The 25559-nt window shown below is 34.6% G+C and overlaps 1 protein-coding gene across 2 annotated transcripts in view; it reads right to left on the bottom strand.

The window, feature by feature from the left end:
• LOC150096408 (tRNA (uracil-5-)-methyltransferase homolog B-like) overlaps positions 1-25559 on the bottom strand; it is a 137846-nt gene that overhangs the window by 99128 nt on the left and 13159 nt on the right. For both annotated transcript variants that reach the window (XM_090409196.1, XM_090409195.1), the window contains exons 4-5: positions 17594-17716; positions 4916-5021 (exon numbers count right to left, since the gene is read on the bottom strand). In XM_090409196.1, the coding sequence (XP_090265322.1) occupies positions 4916-5021; positions 17594-17716 (229 nt within the window). The remainder of the gene's footprint in view (positions 1-4915; positions 5022-17593; positions 17717-25559) is intronic.

Below are 25559 nucleotides of genomic sequence, written 5' to 3'. Positions count from 1 at the left end.
AGGATAATATTGATTTTTATAATCAGCTACAAAACATATATAATAAAATTAATAAAAATGATTACATAATTTTAGCAGGAGACTTAAATGCAAGAATTGGAAACACGAAAATTAATAATAATACAGGAATACATGGAGAACACACTCTAAACAGAAATAGTAAAAAATTGATTGACTTTGTAGTTTATAATAACCTAAAAATAATGAATTTCTTCTATAAACATAAAGACATACATAAATATACTTGGGCAGCAAGAGGATGGAAATCAATATTAGATTACTTCATTAAATGAAAAGACATCAAAATTTTCACTAGATGTTAGAGTTCACAGAGGATATGAAATAAGCAGTGACCACTTCCTTGTTAAAATAAAATTAAAATTACCACCTAAATGGCTACAAGTAACAAGAACAGAAAGAAAAATTGAAACATTTGTTTATAAAACTAGACTATTGAATGACACAAATGTACAATGGCTATATGAACAAAGAATTAACCAGTATCTAGATAAAATAAAACAAAATGAAGAAATAGAAATAGAATGATACTAAATGATACTTAATATAAAAATGATACTAAATGCAGCAGCAAATGAAAGCTTAGGAAAGACCAAAAAATTCAATAAAAGAAAAAAACTGAAGATCTGGAATGATACAATCAAAGAAATAATCAAAAAGAAAAAAGAAGCCTATCACAAATGGTTAAGCAGTAAAAGATTAGAAGATGAAATAGAATATAAAAGAATAAGAGCCACAGCTAAAAGAGAAGTCAGAAAAAGACAGAGAATCATGGAATAAATTTGTTTCTAATTTAGAACATGATTTATAAAAAATAAGACCCAATGTATATAAGATTTTGAAACACCTAAATGCAGATACCAAATGGACAGACAAATATTTTAAAAAAGACAACTGGCAAACAATTAACGAAAATGAAAAGGAAATAACTGAAGAAGAATTAGAAATCAGCCTGAAAGAAACAAGAAACGGAAAATCACCCGGAGAAGATAAGCTAGGTTCAGAACTATATAAATACGCAGGAACAAGATTCAAAGGAAGACTCTTATTATTTTTAAATAAAATTTACTCAACTGGTATCCCCCCAATAGAATGGAAAAAAGCAATTGTGATTCCTATCTTTAAGAAAGGTAATAGAGATGACCCTAAAAACTATAGAGGTATCAGTATACTAAATTCATGTTACAAAATATACAGCAGAATCTTAAATAACAAACTAACGAAATATTCCGAAAACTTTATTCTAGAGGTACAAAATGGATTTAGAAAAGGACGATCATGTATAGACCCAGCCTTCTGCCTAAAATTAATAATAGAGAAAAGAAGAGAATATAATTTAGAAACACATATTGCATTTATTGACTTTGAAAAAGCATTTCACAAAGTTAAAAGAAACATATTATTTAACATATTAAAAGAAAGACAAATACCAAATAATATCCTAAAAGCTGTCACAAGTATATATGAAAATAATCAAATACAAATAAGATTAAATCATGAGCTATCATATACAAGAGAGATAAACCAAGGGGTCCGACAGGGATGACCCCTCTCAGCAACTCTTTTTAATATCTACTTAAATGAAATAATAATAAAATGGAGTAAAAATTTACATCAAGGAATTAAACTTTCACCTACAGTTAACTTAAACACTCTCCTCTTTGCAGACGACCAAATAATAATTACAAATTCTGAAGATAACTTACAGAAAGCTATTTTAAATCTAAATGAGATATCCAAAGATTATGGTATGATAATATCAATGGAAAAATCAAAAACTATGGCCTTTAAAGGACAAGATCCAGCAAGAACTAAAATAGTATTAGATAACAAGTGATCTTATAACTTGATCTTAGAACAGGTGAATTCATTTAACTACCTAGGATGTATGATCACTTATGAAAATGAAAAAGATATAAACATAAAAATTGCAAAATATTTAAAAATAACAGGAGTAATTAACTCTATATTTAAACCAAACCTAGTTCAAAAACAAACCAGGCTAAAAGTATACAATACATTAGCCCTACCGGTCTTAATGTATGGAAGCAAAATCTGGACAATAAAACAAAAAGACAAACAAAGATTAACAACAGCAGAAATGAAGTTTATGAGAAAAACTGCAAAGTATACCCTATTTGATCACAAAAGAAATGAAGATATTATGAAAGAATTAAACCAAGAACCAGTAATTGAAAAAATTAAAAAATATAAACATTGGATGGATGGAACACGTTCAAAGAATGAAAACAGAAAGATTACCAAAACAAGCCTTAAAGTACAAGCCATTAGGAAAAAGAAAACCAGGACGTCCTCTTAAACGATTCAACGATGACTTCTAAGGCCGGAACAGGCCATACTAGGCCTAAATCCTTGATATGTATGATGATGATGATGATGATTATTCATTATCTGTATGCATCACATTATGAAGCAAAGTGGTGTTAAACATGATATCAGAATTGCAGATGTTAATGTCAGCTCTTTGCTTTATGCAGACGATGCTATACTTCTAAATAAATCCGCTACAAGTCTGCAAGATTCCCTAACTAAATTGAATAACTGTTGTAATAGATATGGTATTAAGGTCAGCATTAAAAAGACAAAGACAATAAAAATAGGTAGAATCGTTGAAAATGTCAACTGTGTTGTGAACGGGGAACCTGTGGAACAAGTAAAACATTTCAGCTACTTAGGCACGATTTTTACTGAAGATGGTAAACTAAATATAGAAATAGACAACAGAATCAACAAAGCTGGTATGGTAGGCAATCAACTGAATAAATTTATATGGAATAAGAGAAATTAGTCGGAACACTAAATTAGCTGTATACAAGACAGTCTTCAAACCAGTTTTAATTATGGATCTGAGAGTTGGGTTAGAAGTAGAACACTTGATCAAAGACTGGAGACCGCAGACATGAGATTCCTGAGATAGATTATAGGTGTGAACAGATGGCATCAATGGCAATATTATATTAAAAACGAGGATATTAGAAAAGAACTTGACATTGTCAGCGTCCAGGAATGCGTTAGCGTTAGCAGAGCTAATCTCAGGTGGTATGGTCACTTAAACAGAATGGGCGAGAAAAGATTAGCAAAACAAGTGTTCTCTGCCAGGTTGGCAGGAAAACGACCCAGAGGAAGACCAAGATATAGGTGGATTGATACAGTACAAAGTGCCTTAGAAGATAGAAATATAAGATCTGATAATGTTGGAGTCTTGACAAGTAAGAAACTGTTTTGTAGGAAAATTATAGATAGGAAGTTAGTAATGATGTAAATTTTTCATGTAGTACTATCATATCCTGTACTCCCCTTGAGGGTACATGGCAGGAATTTGATGATGATGCCCATGGTGGATTCAAACCCACATCCTGTTGGTTGGAGAGCAGGTATACTATTCATCTCTAAACTTTTTTCAATAGCATGCAGTACATTTTGCCACTTCATGATATTTATCTTCCAGGTATTCCCATAACTTCTCTTTAACTACTTTGAAACCTGGGGAAGAACATTCTCCTGCTATACACATCCCTCAAGTGGTGGATGAGGGAAGCTCTAAAAGAGTTGCTTTGATAAAGTGTAAGAAACTGTATACCATAAGATCAAAGGTATTTCATCCATTCTGTGAAAGGGTTTTTGTGACTCAACTTTTCTAGCAGTGACTTCACTCCAAAACCTTATAAAACAAAACCTCAATGAGATGAATGGATGGTGTGTCAAGAGTGAGAAGTGTTCAGAGAAAGAGTTGTAGCTTAGTGAAAAGGCCAGAATAGGGACATCTGGCAAAAATTCATGTGAATTAGATTACAAACATATGGAGTGACCATACAGCATCAGCTGACATCTAATGAAATTACGGATTGACCTTTACACATAGCTTAACGCCTCTCTTCCATTACTTGCTACAAACTCTCAATATGTGTTCTTTTCCAGGGATGTCTCTTAACTTCTTGAGTCTACCATGAAGATGACATTTTTCTATCAAATGCTTGCCTGCTCGAATGAAATAAACTTCTTTTTTTTTTATGGATATTATTTCTGGGAAAACTCCCATATTACTCTTTTAACAAACTATTATATATACGGCTATTGTGCCTGCTTCTGTTTAGGAGTGCCCCTGTTTAAATGTCATTGGCTTTTTATTCACGGATTCTTAGGGCATTGTAGATGTATATTTACCAATAAATATATGTAGCATAAAGGAAGAAAAATTTACAGATACCTTTTTCTAGGTGTGGTGCGATGTGCAAACTACTGCAGTTAGGGTGTTTTGGAAGGAAGTGTGTGTGTGGGGGGGGGGGTAGGCAATGTGGGAGAATTAAAATAGTTAAAAAAAAAAAAATTATTATTATTATTTTTCAGTTTGTCACTGAGTCTCTAAAGTTTGGTTCTTGTTTTTAAACTTTTTTTTTTATTTCCAATAACATTTGTATACTTGACTCTACAATTCACTTATGAAAGCTGCTTGGCTTTGATTCTTTATCCTGCTCAATACCAAATGGTGATCACTTCCTATTTCAAAACTCCCATAAACACTTGAATCTTTAATCAGTATGAAGATATTAATATAAACAAACAACAAAAAACTCTTGAGATTTTTTTTTATTATTTTTTTTTCTCCGTGTGAATTTCTGTACATCTTTAAGACGACAATAGTTATATCATGTCATGTCATGTCATGATCAGTAAGTGCTTACCTTTATTACTAACTTTGCTCTTTTCTCCAAAGGTTCGCACTTTGCTATTTAGATCTCCAATAAAAGATAAGAATTTCCTTTTTCTTAATGTCAGCTGCTATTTGGGAAGCTTATCTTCAGTTTAGTGTTGAATACACACTATTACCTGAAAATAACATCTTACAGGTTATTAAAATCTTATCAAAAACCTTTACCTGAACTGTTTCCAGAAGGCAACAGGAAACCAACATTTATACTGTTACCATCAACACCCCTCTGTACAAAAAATTCATCAGTATTTCGATAAGCATCTATGACAGGCTGAAATTAAGAAATATTTTCAAATATTAAAAAATGAACTTAAACAGATACAAATCTTAAAATTAAGAGCATAGATGGCTAACATAAACATATTCATCATCATCATCAAATTTTGATATATATATATATATACCCCTCAGGTAATGTACAGGATAATTATGACAGTACCACATGAAAAAGTTACACCATCACTAACTAATCTCCACAATGTAAAATGATGGTACCACATGACAGAAGAAGCATATTACCAACCATACATCTAAAAGATCTTATAATACATAAGAGACACTTAAAAAAAAAAATGGTAAGCAGGAAAGCATTCACTAAAGGAATACATACCTCGTTTCTATTAATTAATTAATTTATTTTTTAATGTGAATTCTGTCCACAAAAACTCTAAGTCTATAGTACATCGTATTATCAGGAAGTAAGGGTTAGATAATCTGGGAGCTTTGATATATAGCTAATCTTTCCTAGCACATTCTGTTTAAGTGACCATACCACCTGAGATTAGCTCTGCTAATGCATTCCTGGATGCTGACAATGTCAAGTTCTTTCCTAATATCCTCGTTTTTAATATGATATTGCCACTGATGCCATCTATTCACCCCTCTAATCTTTCTCAGGACTCTCATATCTGCAGTCTCTAGTCTTTGGTCAAGTGTTTTACTTCTGACCCAGCTCTCAGATCCATAAGTTAAAACTGGTTTGAAAACTGTCTTGTATACAGCTAATTTAGTGTTCCGACTAATTTCTCTCTTATTCCATATGAATTTATTCAATTGACTTCCTACCATGCCAGCTTTGTTGATTCTGTTGTCTATTTCCATATTTAATTTACCATCTTCAGTAAAAATCGTGCCTAAGTAGATGAAATATTTTACTTGTTCCACAGGTTTTCCATTCACAACACAGTTGACACTTTCAATGATTCTACCTATTTTCATTGTCTTTGTCTTTTTAATGCTCACCTTCATACCATATCTATTACAACAGTTATTCAATTTAGTCAGGGAATCTTGCAGACTTGTAGTGGATTTATTTAGAAGTATAACATCATCTGCAATAAAGCAAAGAGCTGACATTAACATCTCCAATTCTGATATCATGTTTAATACCACTTTCCTTCATAATGTGATCCATATAGATAATGAATAATAGAGGGGATAATGTACATCCTTGTCTCACATACCAGATTTAACATTAAACCATCTTCCTGTACTTCCTTCAATTCTAACTGCTGACTTACAACTCAAATAAAGACTAAGAATTGCTTGATATAATGCCCCATTTACACCATATAACTGTAGCATAATGAATAGCTTCTCTCTTGGCACCTTGTCATATTGTTATATTTTTGTTTTATCCTATAACTCACCTCTATTGTTCTCCTTTGTGTCTACTGAGATATAATTTCTAAACTGACCTTCTGGGGCCGTTTCCCGTTTTGAGCTCTGACAAAATTTATTTGTTTATGCTGTGCCAGTCAGAGCTATAGGATAGAAATTCTTATCCAGAGAAACCTTCCCAGAAATCAAGTAATACTTTATCTAGTTTAAGTAGGTAAGTAAATTTCAGAGTTCTCAGTATACAGTCATGGCCTTAACAATCTTAAATTTCCCTTTCCCTTCTAAACATAGGTTCGATATTTTCGTGAGTGGTAAAATTCAATCTCTTACTCAGGTATACATGGGAAAGCATGTTTATTAATTATCTAAGAACTTTATAATTTGAACAACACATATATTCAAAGCTAATCAAGATCAATACTAAATTACAAGTAAAGCAAGACAATGGTAATCAAACAGGCAAGTTATTTATACACACTCATGATTCATCTAAATCACAAACATGGCTCTCGATATCAAACGAGATTACTGCTACTAATGGCCTATACACATTAACTTGGGTTTAGACAATTTATCAATGTAGACAACCAGTCCAATTCAATCAACATAACACAGGAAACTGTCTCTCACTATCTTCCTTTTTAATCTCTGTCCATCTTTTCACATTCGTCACTAATAGATAATACATAAAATGAAGATTTGAACGTTACCACCTTGTTAGACGATTTCTCGATCCTTCCGTCTGTTCTTTGTTATGGATTGTCACTCTGTACGGTGATCTGCTGCCACATGGAATCACATGCTCGTCCTGAATTAGCCCCTTGTTTCTTCTGGGCTTACGAACTTTTCGCGTCGCTGCTTTTAACACAATTTACCTTCAAAGGGAATCCATTGCTGCTTTCTCATCGGTTAGAACCAAACCGATGGCCAAAACTCAAAACACTGCCGTCATTTCGTGCTAAACTTCTTTGATTCGCGCCACTCAGCAACTGGAAACACGTTGCCGCTATGCTGTCTTATCGGATATCAGCCATGCTGACCCGCTTCGGAACTACGAGCCAGAAACCCACGTGGAGGGAACACATGACCGGAGAACACTACAGGAACCAAAACCAGAAACGTAAAAGGAGCCAAAAGAGAGTCTCGAGCCATGTGAGTTCATTTTTAAACTCTTCTATAGCACCCTCTTCCGTAGTCCAAGGTAGTCTATGACGCTTTCCTATTTGCTGTCACCTCCTCGCTGAACGAGGATCACTCTTTTCGGGGAATGTGAATTTCGAACGCCTTCCACGAATGCCTACTCATCGTTCATTACATCATCTTTGGTGGACAAACTGCAACCTTTGAACTTTCGTTCGCATAACAATACGCGATTTTATACATGGCATAGTTTAATATTGATGTTTTTTGAAAGTTTAAGATTTCCGTCTATTTTAGACAATACTTTAAACATAGTACAATCTAATACTTATTTACTTCTTCGATTTCACTTTAATTTAGGATTCAATTTCTTCCTTTATATTTTAAGCCCTTCTTAGGCAAAGTTAACATCTGCATTTTCACATATTATGTCTGTTTTGCCAAGAGTACAAGTGTGCTTTTGCTTGATATTGTTGTTCTTGTTAAATTTTAAATGGTGCAGTTCTATTCTTGATAGAACCATCATTCAAGATCTAACAATATGCCTTTTCCAGATCGACAAAACTTAAATACAGATCTTTGTTATATTCCCATGCTTTCTCAACTATTTGTCGTAAAGTGAAGATCTGATCCTGACAGCCTCTATTTGGCCTGAATCCAGCTTGTTCTTCACCAAGCTTTTCTTCCACAATTCTTCTCAACCGTTTCTCAAGTATACTTGCATAGATCTTGCCAGGAACACTAAGTAGGGAAATACCTCTATAATTCTCACATTCAGTTTTATTTCCTTTTTTTATATATGCTATTAGAGCTCTACTCCAATCATCAGGAATTTGTCCCTCTGTCCAGACTTTCTGAACTATACAGTGCAGCCACTGTAAGACTTTTATACCACCATACTTCAACATTTCTGGTCGAATATTATCTACTCTGCTGCCTTTCCACATTTCAAGCCTTTGATGGCTTTTTCTACTTCAAGTATGGATATGTATTCCTGCCTGTATGCTGGTTGAGTGTTTTTAAACACTGTGCTATCACTGCCTGTTTCGTTTAGCAATTTTTTGAAGTAATTACTCCATACTTCATCTTTTTCTCCTGTTTTCATGTCACCTTTATCATCTCTAATTCCTTTTACAGCACTCTTTCCTCAATTTTTAAGCTTCTTCAACAACCTCCAGAATATCTTACCACCTTCTTGATATTTATTTTCTATGTTCTTGCCAAAGTCTTCCAATGACTTTTGTTTAGCTAGTTTTACACAGTGTTTCGCTTTCTTACATTTGTTTCTATATTCTCTAAGAGCACAAGCTGACTTATTTGCCAGGAACTTTTGATATGCTTTCTTCTTTTCCTTCACTACCTGTTTAACTTCCTGTATCCACCATGGAGTACTGATTTTTCTACCTTGCAGACAACCTCACCATATGCCTCTCTGGCTGAATCAATCAGGGTTTTCTTCAAGGCTTGCCACTGAATCTCCAAGGTTTGGTTCCTGTTCTCAAACTCTTGCATTTTTTCTTCAATAATCTTTGTGTATATCAGTCTACAGTTACATCTGAGAGCTGCTCAACTTTTATTCTTTATAAAACTTTCTTACACAGCCGAAGAGTATTTATTTCGGTTAAGTAACTTTTCACATTTTGTATTGGAGACGAGAAAATGTTTCTTATATCAGCTGAATTACTATTCTTTTCAATATGCAATTCAATTTTATCCTGCTCAAGACTAAATAGTGATCACTTCCAATTTCAAATCCTCGGTACACTCTGGTGTCCTGCACCAGTAGAAAAACATCACTATCAACAATAACATAGTCAATAAGATTTTTCTTATTCTTTGCCTCTTCTCTCCATGTGAATTTGTGCACATTTTTATGTTGGAACATGGTGTTAGTAATAACCAGCCAATGTCCTGAGCAGAAATCCAACAGGTATTTGCCATTATTATTAGCTGTGCTCTTTTCTCCAAATTTTCCCAAAATGTTTTCATATGTCTGACAATCATTTCCTACTCTGCTATTTAGATCCCCAACTTTTCCTTTTTCATTGTGTCAATTGCTTTCTCTAAAGCATCAAAAAATTCCTCTACTTCTACCTTAGTAGAACCTTCTGTGGGACCATAGGCATAAATAAGTCTCATTGTCCAATTCCTCATTCTGATATTTGTAAACATCACTCTACTTGAGACTGCCTGCCATTCAAGAATTGAGACTGCCTGCCATTCAAGAAGATTAGCCTCGTATTTTGTGTTGAATACAATGGCTACTCCTTGTTTTCCATTACTGTCATTGCCTGAATATAACATCTTGTATTTATTGCTGAGATAGATCTCACCAGTTTTTGTCTTTTTTGTTTCAGTCACCCCTATTATGTCGATCTGGTACTTATCTAATTCCTCAGCTAGCTCCATTTCTTTGCCATTCAGGCTTCTTATGTTGACAGTACCGATCTTTAACTCTGGTGATGTTGAGTTGGGGTGTGCTTTCAGATTTGTTCCAGTAGCTGACTTTTCACTGTTCGCCCTGGTTCCCTGGCGAAAACAATGGGGGCCTTGTTTAACTGGGCGACGACCCAGCCGGCATGAAATTTTGTCATGTTGTACCATTATTTGTATATTGGTTTAAGCCAATAAAAATACAATTTGATCGGCTAAATCCCAAATTGGCATTTAAGTGCCTAAATAGCTGAATGTCTAAATACACTAAAATGATGACCTGGCTGGCAAGAATGGATAGCATTTCTGTTCTCCAACAAATAGGTCATAGTTTCAAATCCCACTATGACATGCATATTTATGAATGACTTTTGGTGGGAGATGATTTTCATCACATGGTATGAGACCACCATTCTTACTTATTAGAGACCTAAAGTGGGTTAAAAGTTTCATGGTTGGTATTCAGTGTTATGTTTCCAAATTACTTGACCCTCAGACCACCTACAGTACCAAGCACAATAGGTTTGCAACCTTCTGTGGTTTGAATATGAAAAAAAATAAAACTAATGATGGGGATCCAGTTAATAAATTTACATGGAATAGGGAAAATTAGCCAAAACACTTAAGACTGGTAGTTTATATATCAACCTACCTTTCAAATCCTTAAGTTGGGCTGGAAATGGCCAAATCACATTGAAAATGAAGATACAGTAGATTCCGGTTAATTGGGACACATTGAGACTAAACATTTTGGTCCAATTAAGTGGCTGTCCCAATTATGCAAAGTTCATGTTAATAATTAAAAAGATATAAAGAGACAAACTAACATTTCAGTGAGCAATAAATTATTTATTCAAATTAATTACAACAGCAAAATATGTATATATTTAAATTTTCCTCATCATCAATATCAACAGTGACCTGTTGTCCTTCAATGTAATCCCAATTAAATATCAAAAATATCTGATATTTAAACATTTAATTTATGTAATTATTAATTAATTAATTATTCCATTAAAGTGCAGCATGAATGCTGCACTTTAATGGAATAATTTACATCACAAAAAGTAATTAAACACAGGTATAATTGTTTCAATATTTTGTCTGTCACAGAGACATCTTCAGTAATACAATGTTAAAACTAATAAAATACACAAGAAACAACAAGTGGGAAAAATAAGATTAGAATAAATTTAAGACTAAAGTCCTATGAGGGACACCTTCTATGTGTGCTGTTGGCTTAGATGTTGGGCATGAGGCCTAAGAATTAAAGTTTCCATATTTATTAAGATTAGGCTTGTTTTTTAAGTCTGCTACTGATTCTAAAACATGTCTTTCAAGTCTGTATTTGCTGCAATGGAGCATGGTGGTTTTCTTCCATCTGATTCTGTGTAAGGCATCCAAGGAATGGTCTGTTAGACCTGACTGTGGCAGCAGATGTACTTGAAGCTGGATTTCCTAAGGATTCACTTACTCTCCCCTGTCTCTATTTCAGGTGTTTACAAGGTTACTCATTCTTGCAACTTATGATATTATGATCAGACTGGGAGATCTGCTAACATCTGCCTAGAAGAATTAGCAGATTTCTCAGTCAAACTATAATATGGTAAGTTCCAAGAACAAGGAACCTTGTAAACACCTGGAATAGAGAGGGAAGAGGAAGTGAATCCTTAGGAAATCTAGCTTCAAATGAGGTTTGAAAGCAATGCATAGATTACATTTCTTTAAAGTTTAAAATTTCAAAAAACCTCAAAATTTCACTCTCCTAAAGCTCGTCACATCTAGAGATGCACCAACTTTGCTTTGCTACTGGTACTAAATTATCTACTATTAATACAGCTATTACATCTCTTCAAGTTGAACTCCCCTCTATTCTCAACCCTGAACCACAGAACTAATTCTGTTTGATATTCCAGAGAAATCTGTCTGTAACAAATTTCAGAAGATAAAAGATAAACATTAAAAAAATTAGATACATACTTTTCCACCATTCCCCTTCTCAACAATATGGGGTCATCAAAATCCTTGTCAACAGAGCTCCACCCTCTGTTCCACCCAAGCTTCCTTTAGAGCAGAACTTGCCTTTATTTATGAAACTTTCCTAGTCCAATGGTTACAATGCCAAAAAAAATCTACAAATTATCTGTCCCTTCCACCTCCTCACATCCCTCTCAACATAAAGACTACAGTAATGCATTACTATTCTTTATATATGAGGCAGTTCAGAAAAATAGCCAGAACTTTAAAGAAATATAATCTCTGCACTGCTTTCAAACCTCATTTGAAGCTGACTTCTCTTCTTTCCTAAGGATTCACTTTCTCCCCTTCTCTATTCCAGGTGTTTACAAAGTTCTTTGTTCTTGCAACTTATCATATTATGGTCAGACTGGGAGATCTGCTAACATCCACCTAGAAGAACAAAAAATTAAAAAATACATCTGCCACCACAACTATGTCAGTCAGGTCTAGCAGACCATGCCTTGGATACCTTGCACAGAATAATATGGAAGAAAACCACCATGCTCCATTGTAGCACATACAAACTTGAAAGACTCTTTTTTGGATCAGTAGCAGAAATTAAAAAAAAACAGCCAATTCTTAATAAATATGGTTGTATTAAACTTCTCAAAATTTGGGAAAAATTCTTAGACCTCATGCGCAACATTTAAGGTTAGCCAACAGCACCCATAGAAGGCATCCCTCATAGGATTTTAGTCTTAAATTTATTTTAATCTCATTTCTTCCACTTATTGTTTCTTGTGTGTTTCTGTGTGTGTTATTACAATTTTAACATTGTATTCCTGAAGATGTCTCTGTGACTGAGACGAAATATTGAAATGATTAAACCTGTTGTTTATTTCTCTTTGTGCTCTAAATTATTCCATTAAAGAGTAACATGAATGTGCATACTTACTTTTCAGCTTTTAGTTTATAATAGTTAACTGGATAAATTCTTACTACCACAAGAATTTATCCAGTGCAGCCTGCCATGTTCTTTTAATTGATAGTGAGTGCACAAAATTAGCACAGACAAAGACATAATGAACTGCCTTCCTGCATGAAGTATCATCACAACAGATCAATAAATTTCCTGGCTCCCAGTACAGTCACTCATCCAAATTCAGATGCATCATCTTCATCACTTTCTTTGCCTTCTAATTCCTTGTCTTGTTGTTTTGATAGAATGCTTTGAACTCCTGCTGATACTTTCATTCTTCATAGTTCCAAAATTTTTTGCACTCCTGAAATGACTTCCTTTTCACTTTTGACTGTTTTAGGCATCTACAAGCCTGAATGCTTTCTGGCTTTGAGATGCCTAAAATCTGAAGCGAGAAAAACAGTTTAACTTTTGAACTCACTTCCTTGGCTGTGGAAGATGGTGTGTATATTTTCTACAATGTGGTTCACTAACTTTCTGCAGTACAACCTGTTCAATTTTTTTATGATTTCTATATTCTTTGCCTGCACCAAAGATGTAGTGTTGGCAGGCAGAAATTCTGGCTGGTTGTTTGTCAAACACTCTGAACAGTGAGGGCGTGCTGCACGACTGTCAAGAATCAGAACTTTTCTTCATTTCTGGTTTAACTCCACATCCCACCTCATTAACTATTTCTTAAAAATTTTGGAAGTCATCCATGCATTCTTATTAGCATAGCATTTGAATGGTAAACTATCCATTGGTAGTCCCTTAAAACATCAAGACTTGGCACTTTTTCCAATAACCAGAAGCCTTTATATTATCAGTTCCTGACATGTCTGAACAGCATAAGTTATATGATACATTGCTTACTTAGAACATGACAATTTTACATGTTTGTAGATCATCCGATGTGGCATAATAAAACAGGCCTGCTTCATCTGCACAAAATTTCCAAAAAATAAAAATAAAAAAATATTAAAAAAAAAAAAATCGCCTAACGCCTTTTTGTTCTCGTGTAGGGAGTAGACGAGGCCGTTTTTTAGCCCTATCTAACTTTTGGAGACTGAGTGAGCAATTCAATCTCCACTGGTAGCCAATCAGAGATAGCTGGCCCAAGGTTATCACTAATTAATCGGCACTCAGTGAAGAAGGCGGCTAGTAAGTGCCGCTATCTGGTGGTCCCTAACCCTAACACAATATATTTAATGTCTGAGAATAGTGTGGGTTCGACGGCTGATTTTCTTGAGCTTACGGGACAAAAAACCAGAGTTTCTGGGAGGAAAAACCCGCTAGCCCGTGCCAGAGATCGACTAACTCTGGAACCAGTCGAGAAAAGTCTTAGAAAAAGTTCCTCTAGCCGGCGACTAGATTCAAATGCCTTTCGTCATGCGGTCAAGCGGTGTAGAATGCAAATGCCACTTCTACTGAGCTACACATTTCTATACTACACCAAATCAAAGGAAAATTCCAAGAATGAAATTCTCTGAATTCCATTCTTCTGCAGCTACAACATTAGCATTATCTTTTTCACCATGTGGTTTCTTGAATTTAATATCATGCCTACATTTCCATCAAGACAACCAACCATCTGTTGCTTTAAATCATCATGACCAAGCTCCTTTGACTTCTTAATTTAACACTGAACCACTAATGTTCCCTCTTTTCCATGGTGTATCAATTTTTCTTGAAGTTTATCTTGCTGTTGTATCAAATATATAAAGTTAGATTTTGCTAGTCCAGTTATCTCAGACAGACGACAATGACTGTACTGGGCAAATGGCCTCTGATTTGGTGTAGTATGGCAATTTTTTTTTTCAGCTAATGACAAATCTTTACACAACATCTTGATAAGGATCCAAAATTTTATGAAATCAAAATGAAGAACAAAATTTATCAAAAAACAGTGCTGAAAAACAAACACTTTTCTGATTAGGTAATGGCTCAGCATGAAAGATGACACAAGTGCAAACAATTAATGCTAGTTAGAAACTGTCCTCCTTAGAAGGTAATAACACTGTATAATCTGAGTCAGTGAGAACAGTGATGAGTCATTTACATGTCACAAAATATGTGGAGGAACAAAGCTGATGATCCATTGGGAGAAGTCTAAACTTTTACACAGATCTTTATATAAATATGAATGTTTATATAAAGAAAGTGCTGAAGCCCTACTACACAGACCAAATTTAAACTGCACCGACGTTCTTACTATTCCTAAAGTATGGGAAATGGTCATACAAAATTGCGTAAAATAATCTTTATATATATATATTTTTTTATTTTTTCAGTTATATTTAATTTACTTCTATACCACGTTACTGCATGCATATTGAGATTCCATTGTAATCATGCACCCTAATTGTATGTTATTCCTAGTATTGTTTGAACTACTGTACTGATGATGTCCCAAGATACTTGGGATGAAATATTTACGAATTAAATAGTCATTACTGTGGTTAGTACGTGTGTTTTTTAGTGATGAATTCACCACAGGTTTCGTTATATAAAAACGCTGTATATAAAAATAAAAAAAAACTGATGAGTCATGTACAATCTGTGGTTTGGCAAATATAACCTTTGCACTTCTTGTGCCAATAAACCTTAAACCAACTAACCATATACAGGCAATTTACTAGAGAGGAATAATCTTGAGTGCAGCATCTCCTGTCCCAAATAAACAAAGAAAACTCTGGCCATTTTCTCAATTTGGTTTTGTCCTTTAAGATTTGTGCCAAATAAACAACTGTCCCCAATTAACCAGATTCTATTTTATTAGAAAAAAAAAAAAGGAAAGATAAAAAAATCATCTATGCTAGAATAGCAGAGGAAAAAGATAAGAAATTATAGTAGTCACATACCAATTTTTTTAGGGGTGGGGGACATGAGTGTATTACCATCATAATACGGAAAATCAGGAATGTAGAAAAACCTTTATGGGATTAATAAAGTTTATTGGAAAAAAAAGAACATCAGTTTCAAGGGGAAAAAAACCTAATTTGAATACAAAATAATTATTTAATGCAAGGAATGGAACTGCTCATGATCAGATGACAGGGCAAGGATTTTAGCTGCTTGTCCATTATAATTGTTTAATAAAAACAAAAAAGTACTTATATATCATCACAGCACACTCTTAATGATAAGACTATTTACCATATTTATCCCGAGCAAATAATACCACATGCACACCTCAGGATGTATTTATTAAATCTGCTTTCTTATTCATCAGTCCATCATGTAATATTGCTATGGGACAATGGAACTTTGTATACTGTTAATTGGCTGCTGAAGTGCCACTGCCAGATCAAGAGTATAAACATGAATATGTGTGATTATCATTAGTAGTTATGATTTGGTAGCCAGAAGTACTGCCAATTTAATTATGTTCAAAACTTTGTGTCTTGAATTTTAGTAATTTTTTTTGCCACATACTACCTAAAACCTTACCACATTTGGGAAACACAGATCTAGGTAGATCTGAGAATGAACAAATTATTTTGAAAGAAAATTGTTGATAGGAAACTAATTACAATATTAGTAAACCAACATAGCATCCTATACACTGTTTATGGTACATATCAGGAAAGAATGATGGGATGTGACTATATGTAATAATACAAACCTGATTCTCTTATATAAAAAAAATTCATATAACCTATTTTTTTGTCAGACAAAACTGAGAAACATAGCTCAATGAGAGCAATTTTTTCTCAGGTTCTATAGGATAAATGCTATTCCAAAATATGTTAATGGGACTCCACCAGAAATGTTACAATGTAATCATGGTTAGATTAATGTTATTTATAGTGTATGCATAGGTAAATGAGACTTCAGTAAGAAAGAATATGTGGTCACTGTGTTCTATGTATAGCATAGCAAGAACAAATTTCCTCTTTTTTTGTATTCTGCAGAAGAGCTGCCAGTGTTTAATAACAGGCTTGATCTCAAGCAATTGATCTGTAGTCTTGCAATGCATTATCATTGCCAAGCATAAATATTGGAAAACATCTACAGTATAATTTCCCTTGATTCTGAATATGGCTTAGGATCCCACACAAGCGATCGTCTAGATCAGGGGTTCTCAACCTTTTCCAGTGGCGTACCACTATATTTAATTCAAGATATTAGATGTACCAGTAAGGCAGTGGCTAACATACCACCAGTGGTACGTGTACCATAGGTTGAGAATCCCTGATCTAGATGAAACCTCTCTCTGATGATGTCATTTCACATGACACTATCTTAGATTAGCTTTTCTTATATATTTTTAAATAATAATAATAATAATAATGTCAAGTTCTTTCTATTTTTTTTCGCATTTAATCTTTCAATCAATGCTTGATTTCCATCCAAATATACAGATCCACAAATTAAAAATTAGTATGAACACTTATGTGTGCTGCTTACAAATAACACATTTCGCTGGTTTCGTTCTTTCTCTCTATTGTTCCATTTTAATTTACTCAAATAGCTACTGATCATAACTGCCTTACTTATTCCATTATTATTTCCAAACTAATTTACTATCTTTACTAAAAATTACATTAAATAGTTAAAACATGTAACCTGCCAGGTAAGGAATAAAGCGATTGATATTTTCTGAATATTTAAATGTTTAAATAATTAAAACATTGAAATATTTTAAATAAGTTGTATGTTCAATGTTGTAAATATTTAGGTGAATAAAATATTGGTCACTTCATTTAAAAAAAAAAAGTTTATTTACTTACAGAAAGTTTAACTCTTTCTAGTCTACATGGAAGACCAGCTGAATTTAATCCTTTAATGGCTCTCACTTTTTTCAGTTCCTGGCCTAATTGTTGCATAATGAGCTTAATTTCCTCATACTTTATCTGTAAGGAAAACTGCACTGAAGCATTTCTCAATATTTTCTACAAATAATTATACAATATAAGTAATCCTTTATTTACAAAATATCTAAGTTATCATCATCATCATCAAATTCCTGCCATGTACCCTCAAGGGGTGTACAGGATATGACAGTACTACATGAAAAAATTACATCATTACTAACTTCCTATCTACAATTTTCCTCCAAATCAGTCTGTTACTTGTCAAGATTCCAACATTATCAGATCTTATATTTCTATCTTCTAAGGCACTTTGTACCGTATCAATCCACCTATATCTTGGTCTTCCTCTGGGTCGTTTTACTGCCAACCTGGCAGAGAACATTTGTTTTGCTAATCTTTCCTCTCCCATTCTATTTAAGTGACCATACCACCTGAGATTAGCTCTGCTAATGCATTCCTGGATGCTGACAATGTCAAGTTCTTTCCTAATATCCTCGTTTTTAATATGATATTGCCACTGATGCCATCTATTCACCCCTCTAATCTTTCTCAGGACTCTCATATCTGCGGTCTCTAGTCTTTGGTCAAGTGTTTTACTTCTGACCCAGCTCTCAGATCCATAAGTTAAAACTGGTTTGAACACTGTCTTGTATACAGCTAATTTAGTGTTCCAACTAATTTCTCTCTTATTCCATATGAATTTATTCAATTGACTTCCCACCATACCAGCTTTGCTGATTCTGTTGTCTATTTCTATATTTAATTTACCATCTTCAGCATATTGAATATCTTCTCTCTTGGCACCTTGTCATATGCCTTTTCCAAATCGACAAAACTTAAATACAGATCTTTGTTATATTCCCATGCTTTCTCGACTATTTGTCGTAAAGTGAAGATCTGATCCTGACAGCCTCTATTTGGCCTGAATCCAGCTTGTTCTTCACCAAGCTTTTCTTCCACAATTCTTCTCAACCGTTTCTCAAGTATACTTGCATAGATCTTGCCAGGAACACTCAGTAGGGAAATACCTCTGTAATTCTCACATTCAGTTTTATTTCCCTTTTTATATATGGGTACTCTGAGAGCTCTACTCCAATCATCAGGAATTCGTCCCTCTGTCCAGGCTTTCTGAACTATGCAGTGCAGCCATTGTAAGACTTTTATACCACCATACTTCAGCATTTCTGGTCGAATATCATCTACTCCTGCTGCCTTTCCACATTTCAAGCCTTTGATGGCTTTTTCTACTTCAAGTATGGATATGTATTCCTGACTGCATGCCTGGTCAGTGTTTTTTATCACTGTGCTGTCATCACTGCTTGTTTCATTTAGCAGTTTTTCAAAGTAATTACTCCATATTTCAAGGATATCTTTTTCTCCTGTTTTCATGTCACCTTTATCATCTCTAACTCCTTTTACAGCACTCTTTCCTCCATTCCTAAGCTTCTTCAACAACCTCCAGAATATTTTGCCATCTTCTTGATATTTATTTTCTATATTCTTGCCAAAGTCCTCCCATGACTTTTGTTTAGCTAGTTTTACACACTGTTTAGCTTTCTTACATTTGTCTCTGTATTCTGTAAGAGTAAAAGCTGACTTATTTGCCAGGAACTTTTGATATGCTTTCTTCTTTTCCTTCACTGCCTCTTTAACTTCCTGTGTCCACCAGGGAGTTCTGATTTTTTTATCCTTGCACACAACCTCACCACATGCCTCTCTGGCAGAATCAATCAATGTTTTCTTCAGAGTTTGCCACTGAGTCTCCAAGGTTTGATTCCTGTTCTCAAACTCTTTCATTTTCTTTTCAATAATCTTTCTGTATTTTAGTCTAAATTATTTAGTCTAAGTTATTATATATGTAATATTAATATATTTTTAAAAAGTAACAAATTAAAATAAAAATGACAGTTTTCCTTAGATATCAGGAAATTAGAAAAGCAAAATCATTATTTGTGATGAAATATAGTTAATCATGAAGCAACAACAAGAAGACTATTATAAGCAAACTGGATAATCCTTAATGCTATAGCGATAATTTAAAAAAAAATTTCAAAAATGCATACATTTAGAACATGCTGTTTACTAGATTACATGTGATTATTCCAACACACACAAAAGTTTAAACAATACTAAAAAAAATTTACTTCTTGGGCCCCCAAAGAAATCACCAACAAGCTGATAGATGGGATCCAAAAATTTCACTAATCCAATATTCTGCTTCATCCAGCAATTAATACTATGGACAGTCCTTATAAAGTTACCAAACATTTGTCAAAACGTCCTTTCTCCCAAGAGGCAACTTGGCCTCTTTTATAAAAAAAAAAACTTCAGTTCTTTTGAAAACTACTTTAGAAAATCATAAATACCATAAAGCTCAACAGTCTGTACTTGCTGAGCATGCTGTCTCCACTAAACATTGGGTTCACTGGAACAAGACAAGAATCATTCATAAAAGTTGTTTCCTCATAGAACATCTTTATAAAGAAACGTGTGAAACATTATTCAACTGTTCTAACTTAAACAAATCCGAGTCTATACGTTTATCCCCTTTATGGGAGATAGTACTAATTTTTCCCAACTTTATATACAAGGTAGGTTCCAAACGTTTTGGCCTAACATCCAAAACTCATATCAATTTTAAAACACCATGCATGACAGCACCATCTATGGGGGGGATTACTGTACCAGTGTCAATTTACCTACATCATTCAGCTGGAGGCACTCATTTGACTAACACACAGCATGCAAAGTGGCTGTAATGTTAAAAATTGAGTTCTGCGCTGTGATAAAGTTTTTCACCAAAGAAAGGCTTTCTCTAAGTGCTATCAAACAGCGATTGGATGGCGTTTATGGGGAAGCTTCTCCTTCATATTTCACCATGAATCACTTGGCTAAACAGTTTTGCCTAGGAACAGAGAGCATCAAAGATAATCCTCGTGACAGTCGGTCTGTGGAAGTGATTCATTATCATAAACTCCTTCCGTGCCTACTAGCACATAAGACTGCAATGCTGGTTTTCCATCTGCCCCTGTCCCTTGCAGCTGCTCTTGCTTCTGCCCAGCTCACCCATCTTGCCTCCTTCATTTCGGATTCCATCATTCTTCTCCAAGTTAATTTTGGGCGACCTCTAGAGCATCTCCCTTGGGGAATTCTGTTTATCCCCATGCGAAAAACATGTCTGGTCCATTTTCATCTTCTTAGGCGAATCTCTTCATCTATTGACTTGGAGAAAGTTTTTTTTAAAAGTTCCTCGTTAGTAACTATATTGCCAGATGATTTTTAAAATTCTTCGGAAAATGTCCAATTTATTACTTTATGCCTTGGTAAGTTTCCAAGTTTCGGAGCCATATAGCAGCCCACTGCTCGCTGTGGAAGTGATTACTGAGGAAAATATCTCTCTTGTCGAGGAGGAACTGCTCAATCACAGATGGCTTCAGCCATCTGTGAAGAAATCTCCGCAGTTTGGGACTTTCTATAACAACGGTCTTTCGAATCACTCACAAGAATATTCACATGACGAAGGTTAGTGCAAGGTCTCTTCAATTCAGAAGAAGCATCATGTGACCTGTTCCTGCAAGTTTTGTGATATTTGACCTTTATTATGATCCTCTTTCCAAAAGGGAATCCATGGAGTGGTGCAAACCATGTGAAGCACAGTTGAAAAAAGCCAAGGTCACTCAGTCCACCAAGAAGACCATGGCAAAATCTTTTGGGATTGCTGGAGAATTCTCTTGACTGACTTCAGGGAAAGGAATGCAGAATATTATGCTTCACTCCTGCACAAACTGTACGACGTCATAAAGGATGAGAAATGCCCAGTCATGGTGTTCACCTGCTTCACAATGCTTTAGTCCATACAGCTATTGTCCGAAGGCTGCAGTGAAGGACTGCAGCTACCTGGAGATTGAACACCCACTCTACAGCCCAAATCGAGCACCCCAGTGACTACTACTACTTTGAAACTGAAGAAAGATCTTTGAGGAAGAAAATTTGCAAATGACAATGAGATCAAAGATGCAATTTTAGGCCATTTTGTAGACAAAAGTACAGACTATTTTTTTTTCAAGGCCATAGAAATGTTAATTTAAATATGTGAAAAGTGTGTTGAAGTAAAGGGAGATTTGTTGAAAAGTGAACACAATTGTTTTCTCTCTACCACCTCTAAAAGTCAGTCAGGGGTGAAAAACTTATGGAACCACCCTGTATAATTCTTTTTTCAGTTAGGAAACTATTTAATGAATTTTCCTCCATTTGTATAGTTTGTTATTATTATGCCAACTCACATTGAAACAATATACAACATTGAAACAATATTGTAACAGATGATGTAGATATCCTGCAGGATGATTTAAATAAATTGCCATTGTGGAAAAAGAATAATGGTTATCAATTTAATGTTGCAAAAAGTGCAAGGTTATGCACTTCATATTGAAAAGATTACATACTATGTATCACACTGATGGTACTGAATTCAGAAAACTGATGAGGTGATGATGATGACGACGATTAATGGCACAAGACAGCAGAGATCATACTATGCCATATCAAAGGTTATAGTAGTACACAAGGTAAGACAATCACAAATATCCATGCTTGCAGTGGGATTTAAACCCATGACCTGTTGGTTAGAGAGCAGATATGCTGCTAACCACTCAGCAACTAGTTCACTTAATTGATGAGGCTAGGGTCTTGGGGTAATGGTGAACACAGAGTTGAAGTTCAAAGGACATATTGCAAAAGTTAGTAAAATAGATCAAAGGATTACTTGGATGTTGAAAAACACACCAGTAAGATAGGGAGGTTATTATCCCTCTTTATAAGTCTATGATTTGGCTTGATTACTCTGCACAGGTTTGGGTTTTTTGGGGATTACGAGGTAGGGAGCAGATTCAGAGATGAATGACCATGCTAGTGACAGGTCTATGGAATGCTCCCTATAAGGATAGGTTGAAGGTGCGTGGGTCACAAGGTTTAGTGGATAAGCAGAAAAGAGGGGACATGATAAAAACTTATAAGATATTAAAAGGATTCTATAAGATTGACACAAAAGAAAATTTTCAACACTGATGAATAGAGAGAGAACTAGGGATCACTTCTAGAAGTTGCGTAAGAGACTGGTTTATTGATTAGATTTTTTGCTTGAAGAGTGGTGGATGAGTGGAATGGATTGCCAGAGGTAGTTGTCATTATAAGAAACTCACTCACTGCAACATGCTACAGGAAAGTACTAACCAAATTTCCTCTAGACACATGGCTATTCTAAAATTAGAATATAGTGAGATACAGTGAGAGTTGACTGTATGTTGCTGGTATGGTTAGCATATCTGTTCTCCAACAGGCTGCAGGTTCAAATCCTGCCATGGTCATGGATGCCTATGATTCTCTTTAGGAGGGAGATGAATTTCATCATCCAGTGTGAGACTACTACCTCACTTATTGTAGGCTTGAAGTCGCTTGAAAAAATTCCAAGTTTGGTTTATAGAACAGGATTTCTAGACTATGTAAAAAATACAAAATCAATAAATAAAACTAGAAAAATAATCTTTAGCCCACCCGTGGCATGACTGTACTATAGATTTACAAATAAACCTTTCATGGTGAGCATCGCATAAAAAAATAAAATAAAACTGCTACCTTGAGTTCAAAGACAACACTCTGCATGTGGTTCAAAAATTATCAGAGGAATATAGCCTATTATAACATATACTCAGTGAAAAATAAAATATAGTTTAATACTAATTATAAAGATGTGGATATTTTGAGATAAATATATCTCATCATCAGCATAAATGAGAGCTAGTGGAAATCTGAAAGTAAACACATGACAATCAGCTGGTAATTCCAGAGAAAATGATGAATGCTAGAAAGATATTGTTATGTAACCCATTATAATTCTCATGAGACTTAGAAATAAATTTTTTGAAAATGTAAGAAACAATTTAATAATAAATTTTTCAATTTTAATCATTTCTATAAAATTTATTTCAAAGTACCTTATATGACAGGAGCAGTTATGGGAGAGTGTATAATATCACATATTTCCAGATTATTTGCCTGTATGTGTTGTAGAATAAAGTGTTTCTTCTTCTTTGAGTGCCATCTCCTATCGGAAGTCGGCGACCACCTTGGCAAATTTTGAGCGATCCTCAGCCATTCCAAACAGTCCCTCAGAGCTCATGCCAGTCCACTGTCTGATGTCTGCCAGCCAAGATTTTCTTCGTCTTCCTTGTCCTCTTCTTCCATTTATCTTCCCCTTTATAAACAATTGAAGTATTTTATATTTTTCATTATGAAGTAGGTGACCAAGATATGCAGTTTTCCTTCTCTTTATGGTATCTAAAAGTTCACATGATTTCCCCATTTGTTCCAGTACTTCCTGATTGGACGTTTTTGCTGTCCGTGGGATTTTTAACATTCGTCTGTATAACCACATCTCAAAGGCTTCAAGTTTTTTTTTTATTGATGTTGTCTTCAAGGTCCAAGTTTCTGCACCATTGTTGTGTCCTGAATAAGCATTAAAAAGGTTTATAGTAAAATATTCAAGTCACAACATTAATTCTACTCAGGCAGAGAACATGGAACGTTGGCAATAGAAAAAATAAGTTGTTTGTGAATACAAGTCAAGATAAAGTTTAAGGAATTGTATAAATTTGTATAAAGTGTTTAAATATAATCTGTATTAAGTGTGGGCCCGATAATAGAAATCCATGTAAGCTGGCAAAATCCATTTGTAAAAACCAGCCTCTTGCACTGAAATAGTAAAGCCTGTGAGTCAGGGTTCAAAGGTCACTTTTACCGTCCTGCATTATGAAAGTATTGGAAAGGGAAACCTAAGCATCTTCCAGGAATAGGAGGCAGACACACGTGCGAAAAATTAATAGAGGGAGCTAATGAGATTGACGTGGACACACGTGACCGAGTTGGTGCGTATCGCAAATATTTAGATTTAACAAGAGGAGAAAATTGAACAAAAAGGCCTTGCATGAAGATTCGAGTCTGTTATCTTTTTCTTCCTGGATTCCTGATCTCTCAGAGTGGTCCTGCTCATCGTAAGAGGGAAGTCCCTGGCCAGTCATGGAAGGCACTTAGTTCGTCCGTCGTAGCATTCGTATGTTGTCGTACGACGGAGGGACTAAATTGAGCCGTCCATTCAAGGCGATGTTACCATGCCACCTCCCATGTTTCCCTCGGAGATTCTACTCGCACAGATCTACAGAAGATATCCTCCAAAGCGATTACATTTGAAGGCCTTGATGATTAGACAAGGCGGGAACAAGTTTAAGAGTTCAAGGACAGAAATGGTAATGTAGATTTTTGAAATACTAATTCCAGTTGTAAGAAGAGAGTGAATTTCCTGTGTGAACGTTTAAATTGGACTGAACTTAAAGAACTGTAAGAGTAGCCTACAACTAGATACGTGTCCGAGACAGTGTTAAGAATTGTTTGCCCAAGAGGCCGAATAGATACAAGATCATGTTAAACTAAAAGAGTAATTGTGCTGATGTGTTCACTGATAGCCACGTGTATCCGAATGGCTTAATGATAATCTATGAATTGTATTTTATGATTGTATTTAAGGTTATTAAGATTTAGTATGTGTGATAAGTTCAAGTTAATTAGAGCTTTTGATCTGAGTTGAGTGCAACCATATTATCCTGTTTTGAAATGTATTATAGTGTATCACCTTAAAGCTAATTAAATTGTTTCATTCATGTACTTGCCTGATCTGCCTATATTATATGAATTCAAAACTACCGCTCATAAAAATAACAATGAACCAAGCGGGATAAACCCATGAATACTAATGCAATAAGTAAGCCGCGACTGTAAGGAAGAAAAGGACAAGCGAGGGGGAGATAAATTTATGCTTGATCAAATAATC

This window comes from Typopeltis vanoorti, chromosome 19 (assembly GCF_054136105.1).
Source record: "Typopeltis vanoorti isolate ZY-2024b chromosome 19, IOZ_Tvanoo_1.0, whole genome shotgun sequence".
In the NCBI taxonomy this organism is placed as follows: Eukaryota; Metazoa; Arthropoda; class Arachnida; order Uropygi; family Thelyphonidae; genus Typopeltis; species Typopeltis vanoorti.
Note: the sequence above shows the minus strand (reverse complement) of the source record. Positions and strands in the feature narration are given on the sequence as shown.